Source organism: Amphibalanus amphitrite, unplaced genomic scaffold (assembly GCF_019059575.1).
Source record: "Amphibalanus amphitrite isolate SeventyFive unplaced genomic scaffold, NRLGWU_Aamphi_draft 000122F_arrow, whole genome shotgun sequence".
In the NCBI taxonomy this organism is placed as follows: Eukaryota; Metazoa; Arthropoda; class Thecostraca; order Balanomorpha; family Balanidae; genus Amphibalanus; species Amphibalanus amphitrite.
Genome location: NW_024881617.1, coordinates 770,360 through 792,902, shown reverse-complemented (window position 1 = coordinate 792,902; position 22,543 = coordinate 770,360). Strand labels below are relative to the sequence as shown.

The 22,543-nt window shown below is 48.2% G+C and overlaps 3 protein-coding genes across 3 annotated transcripts in view; 1 reads left to right on the top strand and 2 right to left on the bottom strand.

The window, feature by feature from the left end:
- Nucleotides 1-6,283, bottom strand: part of LOC122381574 (serine/threonine-protein kinase NLK-like) — a 43,136-nt gene extending 36,853 nt beyond the window's left edge. Inside the window, exons 1-2 of the mRNA XM_043365910.1 lie at nt 5,912-6,283; nt 3,440-3,636 (exon numbers count right to left, since the gene is read on the bottom strand). Coding sequence (XP_043221845.1) covers nt 3,440-3,609 — 170 coding nt within the window. The 5' untranslated portion in view covers nt 3,610-3,636; nt 5,912-6,283. The remainder of the gene's footprint in view (nt 1-3,439; nt 3,637-5,911) is intronic.
- Nucleotides 6,284-6,566: 283 nt separating this feature from the next.
- On the top strand, nt 6,567-10,624 carry LOC122381550 (general transcription factor IIE subunit 2-like). Its single transcript, XM_043365841.1, has 6 exons — nt 6,567-6,723; nt 7,867-7,943; nt 8,193-8,291; nt 8,607-8,769; nt 9,122-9,322; nt 9,943-10,624. Exons 2-6 carry the CDS (start codon nt 7,882-7,884, stop codon nt 10,255-10,257), a joined length of 840 nt encoding a protein of 279 aa, XP_043221776.1. The 5' UTR covers nt 6,567-6,723; nt 7,867-7,881; the 3' UTR covers nt 10,258-10,624.
- LOC122381549 (separin-like) lies at nt 9,811-20,300 on the bottom strand. The gene is made up of 9 exons (XM_043365840.1): nt 20,081-20,300; nt 15,799-15,973; nt 15,299-15,431; nt 14,723-14,871; nt 14,096-14,367; nt 12,965-13,593; nt 12,454-12,621; nt 11,946-12,028; nt 9,811-11,548 (listed from the first exon to the last, which is right to left on the bottom strand). Exons 2-9 carry the CDS (start codon nt 15,947-15,949, stop codon nt 10,848-10,850), a joined length of 2,286 nt encoding a protein of 761 aa, XP_043221775.1. The 5' UTR covers nt 15,950-15,973; nt 20,081-20,300; the 3' UTR covers nt 9,811-10,847.
- Nucleotides 20,301-22,543: the final 2,243 nt, after the last annotated feature.

Here is a 22,543-nt window from a genome sequence, read left to right as displayed (position 1 = left end):
TCACATGAAGGAATTTGAGCACATCATCATTACGAGGTACAGCGGTCAGCTACTCTATCCGGCGACTTGTTTGTCTCTATTAGCCTCCCCCCGTCCCCTCCTCGCCTCTTTAGCGTTTGTTGATCCTGTCTGCCGAGTCCTGGCCAGCCCCTCCCACAAGCCAGTCCCTCCTTTCACCGCAGTCCGTCCGGCCGACCCTCGGCTCCTCAGAGCCGGCAAACACGCGCACAAACACGGCGGTACAGGTGGGCAGGAGCGGCCACCCGGTCCTGAGAAGCCCCGGAGAGTCGTCGCGCGCAAACACATCGAGAACGCCGGGTCGGCGGACAGGGGGCGGGTCGGCCTATTTTCGCCGTCTGAACGGCAGCAGATGGTAGTCGTAGGATGGCTCGGGAACTGCCGGACCGGCCCGCGCCGTCTTCAAAACACCCGCCACCTCCTCTGCGCCGAGGCCACCGCGCGGCTGGGAGGGATAAATAGGCAGGGCCGCAGGAAGACGACGCGAGAGAGCGCAAAGGGACAGACTGCGACCAGCGGATGGATGAGAAAGTCGGGGGACGATACGCGTCAGAGCAGGTCGGACGAGCGACCAGCGTGGCTCTCGCTTTCTGGCGGTGCGTGGACGCCGGCCCATCTGAAGTGGGTCACCAGGTCACCAGCGAGCTGGCGCCGCCGGCCGGGCTGGCGACCAACGAAAGCGAACGCGCAGCTCCGCCCTCGTGGACAGCGCCCGGGGCGAGTCAGTACTGGATTCGGTACCAGCGAGACTTCACTCCCCGTAATCTGGCTATTCTCTTCATTACACAGGCTTACCTCAGCTAACCAATCGACATGTTACAGGCAATGTGTGGAATCAGGCATTCTATAGAATGCCTAGGCATTCTATAGAATGCCTGACCGACCAGGCATTCTATAGAATCCCTAGGTATTCTATAGAATGCCTGACCCACCAGGGATTCTATAGAATCCCTAGGCATTCTAAAGAATGCCTGATTTTCAGGCATTCTATAGAATGCCTAGGAAATACACGAATCTTTCCAACATATATTGTATGTTGTATAAGATTATGAGCACAGACCGACATGTAACAGTATTATTTTCTGCCAGGCTACCTTGCGTTCAGCTATTTATGTTCATTCAGTCAAATGTTCATTCAGTCAAATTTTCCGGTCAGGTATTCAATCTGACCTTATTAGGTCAAATTGTATCAGGATTTCATTCTGAGAGTACAGAGTATTTATCTTAACGCTAGAAAGACGATGGTGGTAATGTCAATATCGGAAACGCCTTTGGTAAAAAAAAAAAAAAAAATACACAGAAAAAAATTGACAAATCGTCCATTTTTGGAGGTGTTTGCCTTCTAAGGAATTGATTTAAGGTCAAACTGAAGAAAACGGCTACGAGCCAAAAATGGACAAAAATTGGGCTGACCTAAAAAATGGCTTAGCTATTTGTTTTAGAAATGGCACCCTTTCGAACATTGCCAAAGAAGAACTGAAGTAAAATTTCATAATTTTGAGTCTTTGACGACCTTTCGAATACCGCATGGCCCAGAAGTCAAGCTGGAAGGGGAGATCGAACAACACCTAATCCGGCTCTTGTTACGGCCGGGCCACCGCCCAGACGTGGAATAATGAACCATTTATTCAGGTTATTCCCTGACATTACGGTGTAGGTTGAGCTGTCCATGTATGTATATTGAGAGTCGTTACACGAAGTGCTTATGACGACATAAAATGTGACCTTTGGTGTATTTTTCACCTTCATTTCTAACATCAGAACAAAACCATCGTCATTCGCAATCACTTTCGATTCAAGCCTACGGTCCACCCTCCCAGCCAACACTCTTCTAATGCAGCTTCGTATCTGTAGCAGCATAATCCTCCGAGGGTAACCGTTTAAGCGACTGGTTGGCCTGTGACTCTCCCGCGTGCCTTGCGCCGTGGCTCTCCCGTGCCAACGGAATTGGATCAGCTGTTGCTTGCGGCGCACCATTTGGTGGTCGGCATAGCCCAATACCTCCCTCGCTTCCTCTCAGCTCATTGCCCTGAAATGGTGTGAGGTGACGACCGGCCTAGGCCAACAATGAAAATTAGGTAAACAAATAGCATTACTGCCACTGACCCCTAATTTTCGAAGTGTGTTTCGGACAATCAAAATACTTAGGCATTCTATAGAATGCCTGGGAGCTTAAGCCAGGCATTCTATAGAATGCCTAAGCAGTCAGGGATTCTATAGAATACCTAGGGATTCTATAGAATGCCTGGTCGGTCAGGCATTCTATAGAATGCCTAGGCATTCTATAGAATGCCTGATTCCACACATTGCCTGTAACAGACACATTATAATCTGATATATCTGAACTTTACATGGCTTACGACGAACGCACGGGTAAGCTTCCAAAACTGCCATGAGTCATCGCAACAACTGGCGCGCAATTCATAGTCAAGCACACCACCTTCGGCAGCCAAAAGTAAACAGGAAAACCGTCGAACATGGCCACCGACGTCATGGATTATGCAGCCGGTATGACCAGGTATTTCCCAAAGTTAGCACTACTGGGCGTATCGAGAACCGACATACTGGTCTCCGGTGACTGGCGAGGAGGGGGCGACGGTGTTCGTTTGTGAACATGGGCTGTGACAGACATAGCGGAGTGGACATATATGTAGAAGTTGCCACGACCAAGCCCACCAAAAATTCGCTTATCAAAACATTAAACTTCCAGCTAATGATCGACTGTGAATGGGTTTTCTCTCTGCAGCACAGCAGACAGCAATCAGGGCTGCTCCCTTTCCATTACCCATCCCAGTTCCCATCCATCCCCGCGGCTGTCCGACGGTTGGACATCACCCGGCAGCCGCGGGCCGTCCGTCGCTGAGCTGCTGGTCGTCTCTCGTTAGCAGCTGTGACCCACGATTTAGAGGTCCAGTCGGTGACGACCAGTGCTCTCTAAACCTCCACGACAGGATGGGGAGCGAGGACCGCTATCGATTACCATCAGGACGGCACCGGTCCATTTCCACGTATCGAATCCGGACACTGACATTGGAATAACTTCCTTGTCTGAGCTCCAGCGAGGGAAACGGTGCTCGGCAGTGACGCGACATATCGGACATTCAGTTCTGCAATGCGGCTCTGAAAGGCACCAACGTCCAGATGGCGACTCGCATATACACCTACCAGATATCGCCCATCATAGACAGATTTACATAAGACTCTGGGGTTTAGTGCATACCCCGGACTAAGGCATACCACTACATTTTCAACAATTAGGCTCCACTGAAGCATATTTACGGTCCCCAACCTTTCTTTCTCAGTGAGAGACGAAAAACATCTCACACTCCAACCATTAGACTGTACCGTATATCCATCATACTCTTCCAGCATCGTAACCACCCCACCCCACTGCTACAGCTACCCCAGAGGTTCTACTCACCAGACGACACCGAACGCGCCGTAGCCGATGGGCCTGTCGGGCTGCGCGTCCGTGGGCACTACTGACGAGAAGGTGGGCTGCGCGGCGGCCAGGATGGCGTTGTGGGGCCCGTTCACTGCGTGGAACGCCATCATGCACTGCCGGGAGCTGCGTGTGCCGACCACGGCCATCGGAGGGGCGGCGGCACGCCGAGACACCTGCAAAAGCGGAGAGAGGCAGGTCAGGTTGGGTTGGGTTCACTCGGAGCACGGGATAGGGCGAGAAGACGGAGGTTAAAATATCAACTTCAGCTGAACGAAACAGCAGATTAGACATAGCGGGCAAAAAGGGTGTTAAGGATTGCTAGGGAAAACGACAAATAAAGAACGAAACAAAATCCAAAATAGCACATGAGATAACAGTAACACACTTGTTAGGGAAAAGCAATAGGTTTGACGTCAAACTGGTCATAAAGTTGGCATCTTTATCCTCATATATTGGTTGTTAACATGCAATTATTCCATATCGATACGGAGGAGTGTGAGATCCCACGTGCGCACGATTTCCATGTATAAAACGTCCACGCGTCCCACCGAAACGGGCGCCCTGTCACTTCTCGCGACCTATATGGTAAGAGCTATGGCCAACTGTCCTCGGAACACATTCCAGTCTCGAGGTCCCGCCGCGGCCATGGCGGCCCGCCACGGCTCGCCGGGACGCGGACACGGGACGGCTCGTCAGAGCTCGCGTCAGAAGACATCCATCACTCGCTGCTAGATAGCCCACCGTGCATAACCCGTCTACAGAGCGCAGGGTGGCGGCAAACGACCCTGACGTGCCACGATATGCGACGAGTTGTTAGTAAGTACACAACACGCAGCCAGCCCGATTGACACGAGCAAAAAGAACCGGCCGGAGTGCTGCTCGGCGCGGGACATTCCTCTCGGACACGCCGGCCGCCTCTCGGCTGAGGTGAGCCAGTTCTTGTGACAAAGTGAACGGGAGGGAAGCGCCGACAGAGGCCGCGAGCCGCGTGCATACTGAAACGTCCATCTCCGCCGTGCAGATGTTTGTCTTGGGAGTTGAAGGCCTCGAGGCCAGGTCATCTCTCCATTTCCGGGCTCCGATAGATGGCTAACAGCGGGCCCTACAAAGCCCTCCGCGGAGTGGCAAAAACGGCCGGCAGGGCGGCGCGGATTAGGGCAGACATAATGGCGGCCGGCAGCACCAAGGACACGACGTCCAAGACGCTGAGGTCCACGGTGGGTGTTTGCGAACAAGACTTCTTCGTAAGAATTCGATGCTGATGACGTTCTTGTGTTTGCCAGTTTTCCGGGGACTTTGACGGTGAAAGGTTACTTTAATACTTCGGTACTCCACCGGCTGGATCCCATCCACTCCATTCACAGACAAATGAATAAAACGATACACAAGAGAGTCATCAGGTAACGGTGATTTAGCTCCATAATCGGTGTGAAACGAAGACCCTCCAAGGGTTTGTGAATGCTTCGTTTCAACCAAGCAGCGTCATCGATCAGCGACCTCCCTACGGTGTATGCCTCGCGACCGATCGGCAAGTGACGACCCTACTGGCGTACAGCTGGCTGATGTAACGGGCCAACTTTCAAATCAGACCCATTACCGACGACCGAAGGGAACTTCTCCAGTTTCGAACGAGAAAAATCTGCTATAATCGCAATTAAAGAAGATATATGTAGGATGTAGTGAGTGCATAGGGCACATGTAGATTCTAAAAATCATTAGAAGTGAGCATTCACACAAAATAAAAAGATAACATAAACAATATAGCTGAATTGAATAGGTACCTAATGATGGGACTACGAAGTATGAAGAAATTGTAAATAGTCTGCATCAAATCCAAGTTCCAACTCTTGTAAGAGCTGGAGAGTGGCAAGGGTGCAAGTTTTATATCAAGTCTAATTCAAAATATCATTTATGGCTAGAAAGGAAAAAAAAATCGAGCAAGACTAAATTGATAACCAGCAGAAGACCATCACTGAATCACATTTCTATCACTCAGAGAGCATGCTGACAAAGGTGTAGCAGGTAGGTACCCATTATGCAAGAATAGAATAGGTTTCCAACAAGCTGAAAAGCTATTTTCAAGGAGTTTAAACATCTCAACTGGCTTACAGAACTTTTGAAAGTTATTGAAAATGTAATAGGCAATGAAAAAAGATAACATTATTCCTAAAGAGAAAACAATGGCCATAGCCTATCAAAATTGAAATGAATAGCACAGAACAGCTCAAGGTGCCACGTCAAGAAGGGTTCAGTCAGTTTAGCACTTCAGGATAGAAACAGTATGCTTGTAAAAAGGAAAAAATGCTGAAATGATTAAATAAAAATTACTAATGCATTGAAGCATGATGAGGACTGAAAAAATTGAAGTCACAGCCCAATTACCCACTGCCACATCAACACATTCCGGAATCGACATTGGACCTCAGCCTGGAGAGCATTCGTACTGACCTGCTTGCTGGCTAGAGCTTGAGCGGTTCCAAATTTCTTCTAGCTTTGCTGCTTGATAATTGAAATTCAGAAACACTAGAGAACAAGATTTCACTTATTCTCAGAGAGAACTTTCACAACGCAACGCGGAGCACAGGTTGAGACACACGACACACCTCCGGAGCACTTAGCCTCGCGCACGCGACTAATCCGCACCTCACTGCTCGACGAACAACAACCCTAGTGCCCCTCGACGCGTTCCTCGTGAAAGTCGACCCGACTCACCCCCTAACCAGCGTCGCCCGTTTCTCAGAGAGACGATCGGGCGCAGCTGTCGCCGCGCAGAGGGGAGTGCGAGTGAAGCGGACGCGGAAATCTTCGCATAACAAGACCTTGCTTTTGCGCATGCGCAGTGAGCAAATAAACGAGCCTTTCACGAAACATGTTCTGAAAAATCTGTCGTCAACAGAATAGTTTGATATCGTAAATACTTTTGTTAAAATTTTGTCGAACTTGTAACTTGAATTCCTAGTTTATGAGGCATCAATATATTTTAAAATTAAAATTATGCAACATATCTCAAAAACTGTTTAAATAATGCAAAATGAACGCAACAATAACAAAGCAGCACAGACTGACATCTGCTTTTGAACATAAATAAGGAATAATGGCGCAGAAGAGACAATTTATTTTAATGAATATTTGTGCATTTTTGTCGTTCGCTGATTCACTGTAGGAACGTCGGGAGCGTTATTTGTTTTTTGTGCTTCGGGGGGAGTCTTTCACAGGGCGTCTTCATATTTGTCTATATTTGAATTCTTCAGTTGTGAAAAGTATGTATGGGAAAGGTTAAAGCTTTCTTTTACTGAGCCGTTTATGTAGCCGTCGATTCCAAAACAAATTGAATTCTGCGTTTATGACTGTTTTCAACCAGAAAATATCAAATAAAGAGCATTTTGATTTTTATGAGCATTACCTGACCTGGCCTCACCGTGCACATTGTAGCTTTAGTTTGATAGTTTGACTAGTCTTAAGGTAGTAGAAGCCTTGCATAAAAGTACCTATATTGGACGAAGATTTGCGCCAATGAATTCAGAATTGGTAGTTGTCTGGTAACGTCAGTCCTTGGTTACGCTGTCTGGCCACGTCAGTCTATTCCAATTATTGTCTTGTAGGGACCGTCACCAAGGTCTTCAATATGAGTGTTTTTTTTGCTTGGTGTCCGCATGAGCTAAGTGCTTACCAACTTATAGGTATCTGTACAGTCCTGGCAATTTATAAAGCATGCCTGATGCCAAAGGAGACCATAGGTATCTCATTTGTTTTTGCTCAGATTGTCGGCAAGTAAATAATGTTATTGTACTGGGAATCATGTTGAAAGTGAAAGTGCTTTGATTGTGTACTGTGTGCCATATGGTGATTGTGCTGGCACACTGCAGTGTCAGAATCTCAATTCTAAGACATTGTTTCTAGTCATTCCTGATTTGCATATTATTTTCTGCTTTTATTTTGTCCATGATTGATGGATCATTATTGGGATTTAAATATGTGTCCTTTTTGTTGGGAGAGTACCTTTTTCATGATTCAGGTTATGATACCCAAAAACTATGGGGATATCTGAAAATTTGGGTAGTACTTAAATGTACTTCTTATTTACTTTATCCCATAAGAAGGCATGTAGCTCTATTTTGATCCTAGTGGCAGCAAGTCCTTGGGCTGAAAGCCTTCAGCTTGTAGACTTTTGCTCTTTTAAACTTACGTCTGATAGCAGGGCTGCTCAAATGTTAATTCTTTATGGGTCTGTAGCAAGGCTATATAAACCTGGTAGGTCTGTAGAGTGTACATTTTATCATTTTAAAAAGACAAAGGGTGAGCCTTTGATCAGTAATCAGTATGGTCTTGGTTGATGTTGGCTTTTGTTTTGTCATCCTATGCATTGCATGTAAATTAAGTCCAACATATGTGCTCTTTTTCAGGAATACATAACCATTATGGATCCATCACTACTGAAGGAGAGAGATGCCTTCCGAAAGAAGGCAATGGCCACCCCTGTGTAAGTTTAAACTGGAGGACTCTGAGTGCAACCAATTGAATGTTTTTTTCACAATCACATGCCTACAATAATGATGCTGCTTTTCAATGTTCATTATTGACTCTTTGATATTGTATTGTTGCAGATCATTGGCACTGCTTGCTCATTTAAGAAATATCTAGTGTGTTTCCATTTTTCCATGCAATTTTGTGGGACACTTATGCCAATGCGTGTCAGGTGGTAAGAATTGTATATGTTGTGTGTTTCTAGGGTGGAAACCAAACCAAAGAAGGCACCTTCAAAACCCAGTGTCAGCGAGCCTCCAAAAAAGAAGGCTAAAACTGGACCGACCCCTGGCGACATTCACAGGTAAGCTAGCCCTGCCTAACCTGGATTTAGAAAGACCAAAAGTATACTAGCACTTACAGAGAATCATTTTATCAACTCGATTGGCTTACCTTGTAGCGTATTTACTTCGTTAACTTCAAGAGCATTTTATTATAAGTGTAAGCTCATTTCGCAATATGTGTGCAAAACGCACCTTTTATTTCGGACCGTTCCGTGGTCTCGCCCGGGTGCGACCGGTCCTTCCAGCTAGTTGGCAGTGATATGGCTTGTCCCCCAGCCTGTGGTGGTCCCACCACCCGACCCGACACACTCACCACCCTCCCTTCTGTCATCCAGCCTGAAAATGGTATCGGGCAGCTCTCAGTACCGTTTCGGCGTGCTGGCCAAAATCGTCAAACACATGCGCAAGCGCCACCAGGAGGGCAATCTGTACCCGCTCACCCTAGAGGAGATCCTAGATGAGACCAACCAGCTGGACGCCGGCTCCAAAGTCAAGCAGGTGAGAGCCGAATGTGGAAGGGGCGTGGGGAGAAGTGGAATTCGTGGAATAAGGCGCGGACGTGCGGCGTATGAGTGGCATCATAGCGTTCCAGTCAACCTCATTATAATTCACAAACGGTCGAGCGGCGATATGCTTTACAAGTTTGTTACCTGATTTATCTGACATGGGGATACATTGGTATGTAGCTTCTACGAATTTCTTTTTACGGATAATTTTGTGTTTGTTGACTGACCAGCGTAGCTTTAATTCAGACGGTGTCGATAATACATATTGCGTTCTTCCTGGTGTGGTCCCTTCCCACAGGTAATGTGTCTACATATTGACGAAATGCACTGCCTATCGCCCACAGTGGCTACAGACAGAGGCGTTGCCTAGCAACCCGAAGATCATGGTGACGCCGGAGGGCAAGTACCAGTTCAAGCCGCCGTACGATCTGCGGGACCGCAAGACGATGCTGAAGCTACTGCGGAAGCACGACCTCAAGGGCTATGGCGGCCTGCTGCTAGAGGACGTGCAGGAGAGCCTGCCCAACTGCGACCGCATTATGAAGGTACGGACGAGACATTGAGGGGTCTGTGTGGAGGGACAGGCGGGCCGGGGCAGGAATAGAGAAGTCAGTAGTGGGTGATGGGGTACGATGGAGCTCGGGAAGAGGCGAATAGTCATAAGGCTTCATATTGAACTTACTTAGGCGAAAGCAGGACATCAGCGAATTTGGATGACAAACAATTGTGCCAGATAAAAAGGTCGAGACGAAATTTAAACTTTACTCTAGGTATCTTCCGATCCTGATTTGTTTTTATTTTTATCGTCTTAGTTCTCTGCATTGCGCTGTTTTCACTATCCTGTATGACTAAACTAGCTGCTTATAATTGAGCACATTTGCTATTTGCACATTATTTACATGGGCGTTTAAAGGCTGGTTCGTTTTATGAAAGTAAATGTTGCAGTGCTAGTTGTTATGTGCCCACTGTTTTTGCCTGGTGTTCACTAGGCTCATTGTATGTTGTGAAAATGTCAGCATTTTACAAATAAAAATCTCACTCCATTGTAATGTATTTGGTACGTGCGTCGATTTGGTCTGAAACATTTCCACCGCCTCAAACACAGCGCTGTGTATGCAGCAGCATCCCCGGCCGCCCTCTGATCTTTTCCCTTCTCCATTTTCAGCAAATAGCCAACGACATCACCTACATCGTCCGGCCGCAGGACAAGAAGAAGGTCATCTTCTACAACGACCGCACGGCCCGCTTCCAGGTGGACGAGGAGCTGGCCAAGCTGTGGCGCAGCGTGCCTGTCCGCGGCGTCGACGACGAGAAAATCGAGGAGTACCTGGAGCGCCAGGGTCTCCAGGCGATGCATGACCACGGCCTGAAGAAGCTGGTGCCGCCCAAGCGGAAGTCTCGCGGAGGAAAGCGGAAGAACAAGGCGCCCAAGGACAACGACCATCTGAAGGACGTGCTGGAGACCTATGATGAGGGTTGATGAGTGGATGGGTAGGGGTTTTGAGGGCAGGCTTCCGCTGGGCGAGGGTCGTGGAGTCAGGAGGGTCCTAAGTTATTGACGCGCTGTGAAATGTGATCGAAGTGGGACACGAGCAGGTCGGTCCCGTCCGATACTAACATTTAGGACTTAAGTACTACAAACGGAGCGTGTACGGTACGCACTACAAATAGACACAAACCACAAACACTGCGTGCGGGATCCGCTGGAATAAGGACCGCGGGAATCGACGGATCGTACTGTGAATCTTTGCGCCTTTATGTCTTCGGGGTGCTTGCGCCTCCGTGAATCGTGTATCGTAAACGGCTAAGCTATGAACACCATTACAAATACACTCGACTATACTCGATGTGCCGTTTACTATAACATGAATTAAAACTGCACTCAGTGGCGTACGTCTGCGATACATAGTCGAAATGGTAACAGTCACTACATCGCGCTAAAACGGGATACACCACGGAGCACAACGCAGGGGATGAGTCACTTAAAAATCACGATGGGCAGGTTCACACAAGAGTACTATCAATCACCTCCCGCCGCGTCGAGGTAACAGAGCCTGCCTACGAGTTGATTCATATTCTGCGGCTGGCGCGCTGCGGTCGGGCCGTCGTTTTGGTTTCGGCAGCCACCTCTGCCGTCGCTGCCGCTTTCTTTCCACCCCGTCCAGCGCTGCGCGGTCGCTCCGTGCCGGCCGCGCTCCTGGCGGTGCCATATGCCACCTTGGTGGGTATCCGCGTCAGGCCCCGCGCCGCGGTCTTCTTGCTCTCCACAGGATCCTTTTGTGACGCCTTCTCCGACTGAGTGCGGTCCAGGGGAGGCTCCGTGCTGACACTATCCCGCGTCGTGTCGGCACGCGACTTCTCTGTCGCCCTATCATCTCTGTCCAGCGCCTCCAGCAGCCCGACACAGGAGCTGTCCGGCACTCCCGTCATGTTGGTTCGGTCGGTGAGAGCGTTCAGTTTCGAGCTGTCAGCGGTGGCATCTAGTCCGAGCCGGTCCTCTCCCCGCCTCGCCTTGGACCGCTCCATGGTGGCATTCAACCTGGACTTGTTGACACTGGCGTCCAGTTTGGACTGGTCACCGGCAGCATTCAGCCGGGAGGTGTCGCCCATCGTCTGTGCGGCCGGACAGGGGGTCTCGGGCTGGCGAGGTCGGATGTGGTCGGCAGTGACCGGGAGGCCGTACACGACCGGTGCTGCCGCCATGAACCAGGAGGTGACTGAGCTGCGCGCTGCCGACACCGCCTCCGGCAGACTGCGGCCACCGGGGCCGTCTGCAACGGGAGGTGTCAGTTTAGAACAGATGCGTCAAACACCTTTTCAGTACACACTACGTCATACCTAGAAGTCTCATTTCATTTTTCATTTAGTTGAACATTTAGTTGAAGTTCATACCAACGAAGAGTTGTCAAACCGTCCTGCTATCAAAGCGCAGAAAGAACAAACCTTGAACGCTGGAGCTACCACTGTCCTACTCTACACAACACAAATAAAACCCACTATAACTTTTTTTGTAAAACTTTATTACAAAGTATCCAGTTCTTGTAAGCGTTTTGTAAACATCAGTTGCACTTTCCCCATCCGGAATCTTAATCCAGGAATCTCATTGACAGGCCGACGCCCACGAGAGACAGTCCTTTGACACTCAGTTTGATGCCGCTCAGTCCTCACCTGTCCACTGTTCAATGACGGCCTTGGAGTACGTGTCCAGCATATTATCTGTCACCGGCCACAGGTTACCGAGAATCGCCGGACTGTGGGTAAAGAGGGACACTGTGAGACACACCGAGAATCGCCGGACTGTGGGTAAAGAAGGACACAATGAGACACACTGAGAATCGCCGGACTGTGGAACAGACGAAGAGTAACTGTCAGAAACACTATGACCGACCACAAGTTACTAGGGACCACGATAGCTGACAGATATACTGTCCCATATTACCACAGGTAGCTCAGAGGGTCGCAGTAACTCAGACGTACGACTACATACCACAGTGAGCAGTCCAAAGGTTACCAAAGATCACGGTAACTGTCATACTGCCACAGAGAACTAACGCGGCTACCAGGATCGCCCTCGTCCCACAAACACAGTTTTCGTGGTCCATTTCATTTCAACTCCTGTGTAGTGCGTATTCGCCCGCCATCTTTTTCTACCTTACATTCCACCCAGCTGTCTCACCAGTTGGCCATCAGGTAAGCTAGCACCGAGCCGTGCGGGTCGGCCGTCGGCCCGGGCTGCACCAGCTGACCGCTGCTGCAGCCGAACAGCAGCGCCACGGCGTTACAGTGCAGCGCGCGCAGCTTCTCCGTCGGCAGGTACTGGCTGCCGCTGCCGTGGCCGCAGTACCTGCGAGAAAAGTACAACAGCCCGAAGTTAGCAGTTGGAAGGGAGTAACAGCTGCTGCCTGACAGAAGCAGTTGGGCCTGCGCGTCCAGTACAGTTCAATCAGCAGTCGGGCCTGCGAGTACAGTACAGTTCAGTCAAAACTCAAAGGTTGGGAGGCTCTGTCGCTGCCGTAGACACAGTATCTATGCAGTATACGTAGGCATACACATAAGCTAACATACCTCTACGTAGGCCCTCCCTGCCGGCTACCCAATACCCATACGCGCCTACCTATGTCTGGGTTTCAGGAGCAGTATTGGTCTGGTCTGGGTATTGGCATCGACTATCGACACCCGTCACTTACGCCATGACCTGTCCCTCGGTGAGCGCCGCGGAGAACTCTTTGAGCGTGGGCGGCCGCCCGACGATACCGTTCCAGCCGCGCTGCTCCAGGAACGGTCCCATGCGCTGCTCCGTGTTCACCAGGTCTCCGGCCGGGTTCAGGATGTAGGTGGCGCCCGCGGCGGCCGCCGGCGGCGCGGGCCGCTGGCTGCGACTGGTCAGACACAGGCCGAGGATAGCCAGCGACGGGAGGCGGCAGGCAGGTCCCAGCGCCAGGCCGGCTACCGTCTCCCACGGGTAGCGCTGCACCTCGCGGTCCAGCACGAGCAGCACCTGACCGCGGCGCGCGCCGGCCGACGCGTCTTCCAGATCATCGCGCCGCTCCGCCAGCGTCTCGGTGACGGTTCGCCGCAGCTCGACGGGCGCCGACGGGCCCAGCGCCGCCGCCACGCCGTCCGCTAGGTCACCAGCGGTCTCCGGGAGACGCGCCGCCAGCAGCGCCAGTCGCGCGCGCTGCTCCCCGCTCAGAGAGGCCGGCAGAGCGGCCACCGTCTCGGCGACGGCGCGCCGGTGTTGCGGACGCAGCAGACAGCCCGCCAGCAGGTAGGCGTGTCGGCCCAGCCAGGCTACCTCCATACTCCGGACGATCGACTGGGGAACACGGCAAATGGGGCGGCGTGGAGTCAGCTGCAGCAGTGATAGCTACAACAGATGTGGGCCTAACAGAGGTTAAAGTCAATACGACGTAACGAGTAGTGGCCTAGCACCAGCGATAGAAGTAAACAATCCAGCGCCGGCATTGACGATACGCATTGGAAATTTGTGACCAGAAGACTGTTCTCAAAATACGATTGACACTTTTCCATAGATCCAGCAGAGCCGTGGATAGTTCTACGAGTTCCAGACCTGAAGGTTATTCATCTTTCAGTATCGTTGTTGGCAATACAACAGTCTGTCGATATAATAAATTTGAAACTCAATAAAAAGTCATGCCTCAATTAATGCATTAATAATAAACTTTTAATATACTTGAATTCAGCTGCAACCTCTTCGTTTGGCCATAGAGATCTTATATACATATAATATAAGATGTATATAAGATGTATATAAGATCTCTATGCGTTTGGCGTCCTCTCACAACGACAGAGCTTACCTTCATCCTCTCGTCGAGCAGACCGCGCTCTGCCCAGTACTTGTGCCGGTCATTGGAGAGACTGCGCTGAATAGAACCGTTGTCGGCTAACATCGCCTCAAACTGCGATAGGAACGAGCAGCAGTGGTCGGAGGCGGGCGCCGGCACGCGCGTCAGCAGCACCGAGTCGGGGTCTCCGCCCTGGAACCGGGACACCACCAGCTCGGGTGTGTCGTGACGGGTGAGTCGGCTGCGTGCCCGCGGTACCGCTGTGAGCTGGATCACCGTCCAGTCTGTAGACACAGGAGCGGAGAACGGGTCAGCTGGCTGTGGTAGTGGTGTCATCTGGATCACCGTCCTGTCTGTACATAGAGCGGAGGGGCAAGTTGAGCAGGTAGGTACAAGGACAGAATCTAACGGTCGTGGGCACACTTAAAAACTGTCGCTAGTGCTGACGACTCGTGACATAAACAATCAATCATACGATGTTACCGTTGTCCAGCAAAAAGACGTGCGTGAAACTAACGCCAAACACTCTTGTTCTATAAGGATTTTCGAGGCAGACGCTTCCACCCATGGTAGCCAACCAAGCGCCCAACGTCATCCCTCTGCATCCTGCCAGCACCAGGGCCCCAGTCCTGTACCTACCTGGCGGCACCAGATTGATGAGGTCGACTATCTCTTGTCTGCGCTCGAGGGCCGATTTGTACTGCAGCTGCCGGCGCCGAGAGTCGAGGAGCGCCTCCTGGGTGCCGGCCGGCCAGCCCGACACCCGATCGCCAGACTTGACCTGCGACCTAGCGACAGAAGCGGCAGGTCAGGGCAGATGGGAACTTTTAAGCCGGATTCGGGGTCTCGCGAACGACAGAGATTCTCCGTGACGTCACGCAGAATCATCGCCGTCCGTGCGACATCGAAAGGCGTTTTGGGCCTGGCGTCGAAAATTCTAAGCAAGGCCACTAAGATTCTTCGCCGTCTGAGCCCAAAATGCCGTTCGATGTAGCACTAGAATCTTTGCCGTCCGCGAGACTTCGGACCCGGCATTAGATTCCATGGCGACGGGACTGCAGCGATCATCGACAGCATATCACAACTCTTGTACACTGTACGTACAGGTTCCGTACTAACATGTTAAATCAAGCAAACAAAACTGCCGACGAGTAATTCTGCCAAGCTCCGAGTAGCGGAAAGGCCCACCCTTCAGTCCCCGTGTTTGCCACTTACTGTACCAGGCGGCAGGAGCTCTTCATGATCATGTACTGTCGCAGCGTGGTGGAGTGGCTCTCCGCGAGGTAGTGCAGCGCCTCTAGGGGCTGTCCGGCTGACAGGTACTGAAGAGCGCGCTGAATCACCAGACCTGGTGACAGCAGATCAAGTGGTACAGACAGGGCGGGGACTGGTACTGTACGGCGCGCTGAATCACCAGACCTGGAGACATCTAGGTGCAGTGGTACAGGCAGCTGTGACAGGTACTGTCGCAAGCGCAGTCGAAGCAGACTGCACTGTATGGGTCATCCACTGATCGAGACGCGCGAGCGATAATAAACGAAACAGCTGAGGTATGAGGGACACTCAGGCAATAACCCCATACCTATGCTATTGTGCGACGGTCGGATACACTCACTGATATGTAATCATCCTCTTGTTGCGCGATCGCCCATGCCATCACTTTTAATGTGGCCGCCCCATAAGCTCACTGTTATACGACACTCCCACACACTCACTGTTATGCGAGGAGCCACAGCAGAGTCGCTCGGCCCCCTCCAGCAGCGCCGGCAGAGCCTCGGCAGACGGCTCTGTGTCCAGCAGGTCTGAGACGGTGGACACGCTGTCATCCAGCCGCAGACCGCTCGCGCCGCGCAGCAGCGTCTCCATGGCAACTGTGACTCAGACTCGGCGCTGGCAATAAAGAAATAAACACAAGTTATTTGAGTAGATCACATACATAGGCACAAATAAAAGCACACTTGTATACTCTCCATTCAACACTTCTAATTGTATGCCCATCAGCCATAAAAGTTGCACTTGCAATAACATAGATATAAAAAGGCAAGACGCAAACTGGGTAAATTAAGTGGAGAAAGATGCCCATAAAATATTTAAAAATAAGCTAAATATGAGTGACAGCAGCTCAGCAATGTTAATACTGGGTGTTCACTAAAAATTGACACAAACTTTGAATAACTGCACACCAAAAGCGAAGCAAGCTATTTCGATGCAACTTACCATAGAGATAAAAGGAACATTTCTCATCATATGGAGCATAAAATTTCACGGATATATTCAAAACAGTCGCGTAGGAGGTCGCTTTAAATAAGGACCACCGGAAGCCCATTGGCAGGCTTAATCCCAAAATAGTGCGTCAATGGGAGAGTCTCGGACGTACAAATATCTGATGAAACCTTATAATGTCGAACTTAGTTACATACCGCATGGTGGAAAGAAAGTTCTATGTGGGTGTGGGAGTCCGAAAAGCTGAAGTGGTGTTATTGTGAAGATATTGACCTGGGGAAAGGTCGGGGCCCCGAAAATGCACGTGGAGGGGCTTTTTGGCACCTCACGGCGCAATGCTGCTGATCAGTAAGGTATCAGTTGTACCAACACGAAGAAGATATAACACACCTGAGGCTAGGCTGAGTAACAAACGGCGTAAATGATTTCTCGAAGCGACCGGGAACAGCATTAGGCAATAGACGTAAATATGCAATGGTCAAGAAAGGGCCAAAAAGTTCAGAAAAAGGTCGAACTATATAAGGAAGAAAAGTTATGTTTTTAGTTAAAGGGCGACAATTAACTAGACAATGGAGTGTTCTGTAGTGATGCTATCGATGACACAAGAGCTAACGTCCATTTAAGTGTCAGTATGCAAGCTAACGCTGGATGCTATGGTGTATGTGTCATTTCAAAGCATATCATTATCAACAGTTGGAATTCATTCCTCCAGGCTGGTCCCATATAATATGATACTTTCGGAGCCAAATGTATTATTTAGTACTAGAAGTTCATGCAGAACAACATATGTAACCAGAAGGTGGTTTTCTGGTCCGACCTCGCGCCAGCACACTAACCAAGGGGCGCCTTGAGGACCCCGGCCGATGTAAAAATTCCACTTGGAACGAGGCCCAATAAGCCGTTTGCCACGCCTGAAATTTAAGAAATGAGTATGAAATGTGTTTTGCCGAAGGCTATAACGTATGTTGGTGTCTTTAAATTTCATAGAAAATATCAACTGGTTGTTCGTTACCGCCATGAATTGGCCAAATTCACGGCCCACTGGTGCCAGAGCATGTGAAAACACTTCCAAGCAAATGTACAAAAAGAGACATATGGGGATCAGGAAAAATCTGTTGACGCTCTACAGCTTGCAGCAGGTGCAATGCGCTTTACAATAATGCCTCGTTTGTTTAAATCGGTACATTTTTACTGAAGATACAGTCCGTTAAAATTTGTCTCAATTTTTAGTGAACACATATTAGGCATGTAGGTTTTTCTTTTTAACCCGCACAGGGTCAGCAGGGTGTTTGAACACTCTTCCCGCTGCGGTTTTTCGCAGATATCTAAAAAACGGCGGCGCTGAGCGCCACCGTTTTTGGCACACCTGTTCATGCATCTTTTTCACACATGTTGTAAAAAATTCAGACCCAGGGCTGTCATGGTCAGGTCATCAGGTCACGTCAAGTGACCTCACCTCAGAAAAAGTTCGAATCCTCGAGGATTCAAACTTTTTTGACGATTTCAAACTTATGACCTATAACGATCGTCATAGCTACACCGACAGAACGATCGTCTTGAAACTTTCAGCGATTGATAAGAGTTACAGTATGTATGTACAAAATGTATATCTCGGAATTTAGTTATCGGTGACCTTAAGGTCAGGTCCTAAGGTGACGTGTTATGACCTCAGGGACATAAGGTCTAAAGAGAGGTTACATGTGCTACTATTTTTCGATTCAGCTTGTCAAGTTTACCTGAAACTCGATGTTAGAGTGTTTGGAATGGCGTTCGTCCAAAAGAGATTCTTCAATTTTCTCCCATTGACTTATAATGGATAGGTCGCAAAATTGACCTACAGCTCCTGCTGTCCCTGAGTCATGTCCCTGAGGTCATAACACGTCATGAAAGATTCCCAGCGTTTTTTTTTTTTTTTGACAATAATTTTTGATGGAGACATGCTAGAGCAATGAAAGCACCTCAGATGTGTTCATTTAGACGATACGAATCGACTGATATGCAACATGACCCTTTCCCGACAGGTCATGACCTTGATCTGAGGTCAAATTTTCCAAATGACCTTTCAAGGTAAACTTATAGTTCATTCGACGCGTCACGACGAGGGGAATACGGTGATGGCAAAATAAATGCCGTGTCTCTCTTGGGTCAAAACTTATTACTGAAAACCCCTTTTAATAAAAACTGCTATTTTTAGTTTTTGCTCTTCTGGAGGCTAAACCGTTGACCTGAGCTCAAATCTGAGAACATTGCCCAGAAAAGTGTGTATAAGGGCTACCGAATGCGCTTTTCCGCGGCGCTGTAGCTCTATTGATTCCCAAGTTAGCTTTGGCAGTTTCCAAAGTTGCTGAGATAGACTAAATTTGACCTTTGATGACCTCTGACGACCTGACCTTTGACCTGACCTTAAAAATGACCGCGGTGTTTCCATTATAATTTTTGACGCTCTTTCGAATGCCGCTTACCACATGTCGCTACGTTGCCCAGAAGCCGAGTTAGACGGGGGTCTTCAGACCCCCGGCCCGGCGCGGAAGTCGCGGCTCGGGTTAACATAGTGTCAGTGAAGCTGATTTTGGGGGTGGCTAGTAACTGGCTATTTTTCAACGATAAGAGAAAACAATGCAGCACATAACACATGTCATACAAAAGAACATGTGGCACAAACCAAATGTGGCATCCATATTTTCCAAAAACATTTTGATTCACAAGGTGCGATGTGTACCTGCTGCATGTCCAAAGTAACAATATTTTTTCTTCTTCTAAATACCTAGATAATAAAAAAGAAGTGTTTTTATTAACCAGTTCATGAATTCAAAAGGTAGCAAACAGAAATTAGCCATAAATTGACTTAAGTGTGTAAAGCTCTTAAATTTTTGCAGCTGAGAATTGGATATAATGTTAAAATGCCTTACTGCTGTGCTGCTTTTGAAATAACTATTATTTTCAAAATTAAATGCACTTATATTAAATCAATTTTCAATCAATGTTTTCCCATCTTTCCAGTTGCAAAACATGGCAACTGTAGCTCACAAAATATCCAGCTTGTCGATCAAATCTTTACCAGCCCAGCCCTGAGCCCACACCACACCAGTCACAATCAAGCAGAAAATATGTTTTAGTCCACACCAAACAACACCTACAAATTTACTGCATACCTTATCTTAAAATATATAGGTACTTGCAATACAAAATACTGAGATAAAGGGCTAGTTGTTTCTTTACTGGCTGTCCAGAATCCAGATCATTCCTCTCATCATATCTTGCTTTCATGTGCAATAATTAACCAGCACATTCACAATTCAGGCTAAGGCTCACAGCGCTCAATGAGAAACCCACAACACACTGCTGTTAATCTGCATCATAGCGCACCAGCCGAGAGCCTCTCCAGTCTGCACTGAAAAGATCGGACGCCGGTGAAAACAGGGCGCCAGAGGGCATATTAGTCACGTGACATTTGGAACTTCTCCCGCTCCATGGGCCTTCTGTATGCCAAACGTCATGTGTAAATTTCACGAACCTTGATCAAATCGCCCCAGGCGCCCTGTTTTCACCGTTGTCCAAAAGATCTCGTTCAACACATCCTTTATCATTAGATTTCTTGGCAGCTACCAACATTGCTCATTTTAATCTGTAAACATTTTGAGTGTCATGGAAAAGCTACTTTACATTCTTTGTCTATTGTAACTTGTAAATGATGGATCATTTCCAAATCAACACAAACCAAATGCAATACCAATACACTGCTTTGAAGTGAAAATATGAAAATCAGACACTTACAAAGTTCAAAGCTGTTAAAAGCATCAATCAATCGGCATCTTCAAATCAAAAATACATTTACAAAAGTTATCAAACAAGCTGCAAAGATAAGAGACGCAGCACTATAATAATTTGATTTCTTTCAAGCATTCGTAAAATTTGATATTTGCGCCGTTTGCGACCTTATTTGTTTAACTGTGTTCTACTGAAGTGGATCCATGTGTTTGACTTGTGCAAGCTGTCAATGTCGTTTGGATTCTTATAAAAATAGGCTTCGAATACGAATAAAATTGTTTAAATATACACATAATGGTAATTTTTGAATAACTATACCTTGAACTGTACAATAATCTGCTCAAAATATCATCAAATAGAAAAATATGGCTCGGATTCGTCCTGTGCGTAGACGCTAAAGAACACAATTGAAAACAAATGTGCGCAGTTTTTTGAAGCTCATGCGCCAGAGCTGCATCGATATCTCTTAGCACGTGGCTAGCAAATATTTGTACAGTCACCAGCAGTTGCTACCCATCACCCCCGGACGGCGGGGGAGCAAGCTACCACCGCCCCTGCGAGACTAGCGCCGCCATGCGCCAAGAAGTGGAAACACCACGTGACTGAGGCCACGTGAGGGCAGGGTCACGTGATGGAGGGGCGGAGCATAGTAGCTTTTGCGCCCGACACTAACTGAAATGCGGCGCTGTGATTGGGCGCCTTAGCATGAATGAAGCCCCGGCGCTAGAATCAGCCGTTCGCCTTATATGGAAAGTGAGCCTTTGCGTTTCACTGTTCTGTATTGGTTTGAGAGCCACGGCACCATGCGTATTGTGAGCCCCTTTGAACGGGTCACCGCCCGAGGCACTGAGGCGACGGCTGTGCCGGGCAAAGCCTAGCCTGGTGGGAGAGGTGGGCCAGGGAAAGTGCGATCGAGCAGCCACACTGGGACGTGGATTGGTATTATCCAACCGCGACAAACGATGTCAGCAGCCTCTTCTCGTGTCATAGACAGTGTCTGTGACACGAAAAGCTAGACAGACAACGTGGGCAGTGCCCAATCAAAAGCTACTAAACGATCCAGTTATAAGAAGTTGGCAAGGTAGCCAGACCAAATAAAAAGTTTTTTTTTTAATTCGATTTTGGTTGACAAATGACATACAAGCCCGCTGTGATGGACCAAAAAAGGAGCCGAACAGTTCATGCAACTTCTAAAAAGCTCAACGGTTTAAAAATTCAAAAGTTAAATGTTAAAATTCAGCCTGCATGTTAATTTAAACTCTGGCCCGGCGCTGGCAGGAAGCTTATATTGCCACTTGCAATTCCACGTAATATAACCAAGAGTTCTGTGAGAGCAGCAACTGAAATCCCCGTTGAGGGGGGGGGGGGGGCGAAACGGCCCCCTCTCTCCTTTTCAGTCGATATCTCCTAAAGTATAGCAAATGTCGCCACCAAACTTTCAAGACCCCTCCGGGCATGCATTTTTACACCTTGTGACCAAATTTTTCCAGAGCTCTTATGAAAGGTTAGTCACAAATGACGTCAGAAGGATGTCATGTTCTGTTATTTTCGACCCAATAAAAGGTTTAGCGGGAAGAGCTGTCACGCTTACAGTTTTGAAGATAACGAAAAGTATTCAAGATCAAAAAGATGTAAACTAAACAGCGCTACCAAACTGCTAACTCTTATCTCCAAACCAAAATTGATTTTGATCATCAAAACTATAGAAGTATAACACCCCGAAAATACCAACAACATTCAAAATTAAAACTGAAATATATGTTATAGAACTATCTGCTCTAGATATGCCAAACTTTAAACTCGATAGCTCCATTTTTAGCAAAGTTATAGCAAAAAAACTACTCAAAACTTATTACGCAAAATTTTCTAATTCTATTTTTAGCCGTCACAGAACACACAGAGCAAGCCAAAGACCACCATTGGATTTCATGTGATGAGCTGCATCGAATAGATACCCCTTTTACGCAAAATATCAACTTTGAAATTTGACCTTCTTTGACCTGACCTTGACCTGACCTCCACCAGAATGTAATCTAAACTGGCCCCAATGGCCGTCTAGCCCACACTATTGAATTTTAAATGTAAAATTGGCAATAAAACATGAATCACACGATCCTAGCATAGTTGGGTTCATATTGTTACCCTTAGTGACCTGACCTCTGTGAACTGACCTGGCATCAATGACCTCTTTATGCAACACGATAGGCGTTATCACAAGTGTATTCCCGGCCATTGGGGCGACGTAAGAAAAGAAGAAAACAACTGGCCCCAAGAACTTTAAATTATCAAATAGCATGCACCTTTTCCTTGATATGTAGAGAATTTACCATTAATTGTAAGAGAAAATTGCATTTAAAATCTTCCATTTATGCTTTTTTCATCGTTTGCACAGTATGTTCTTTTACTAAGCTAGAAACACTAATTAGAAATAGTTCCCGCATCATCAAGAACAATAGGGAAGGCTTGAAG

What these genes read in the sequence shown, in the direction of transcription:
- LOC122381550 (XM_043365841.1), top strand. Translation starts at nt 7,882, where the DNA reads ATGGATCCATCACTACTGAAGGAGAGAGATGCCTTCCGAAAGAAGGCA. An exon ending in ACCCCTGGCGACATTCACAG is followed by an intron (nt 8,292 to 8,606) that starts GTAAGCTAGCCC and finishes TCTGTCATCCAG; the next exon opens with CCTGAAAATGGTATCGGGCA. An exon ending in CCGGCTCCAAAGTCAAGCAG is followed by an intron (nt 8,770 to 9,121) that starts GTGAGAGCCGAA and finishes TATCGCCCACAG; the next exon opens with TGGCTACAGACAGAGGCGTT.
- LOC122381549 (XM_043365840.1), bottom strand. Translation starts at nt 15,949, where the DNA reads ATGGAGACGCTGCTGCGCGGCGCGAGCGGTCTGCGGCTGGATGACAGC. An exon ending in CATCAATCTGGTGCCGCCAG is followed by an intron (nt 14,368 to 14,722) that starts GTAGGTACAGGA and finishes CTGTGTCTACAG; the next exon opens with ACTGGACGGTGATCCAGCTC. An exon ending in TGCTCGACGAGAGGATGAAG is followed by an intron (nt 13,594 to 14,095) that starts GTAAGCTCTGTC and finishes CGTGTTCCCCAG; the next exon opens with TCGATCGTCCGGAGTATGGA.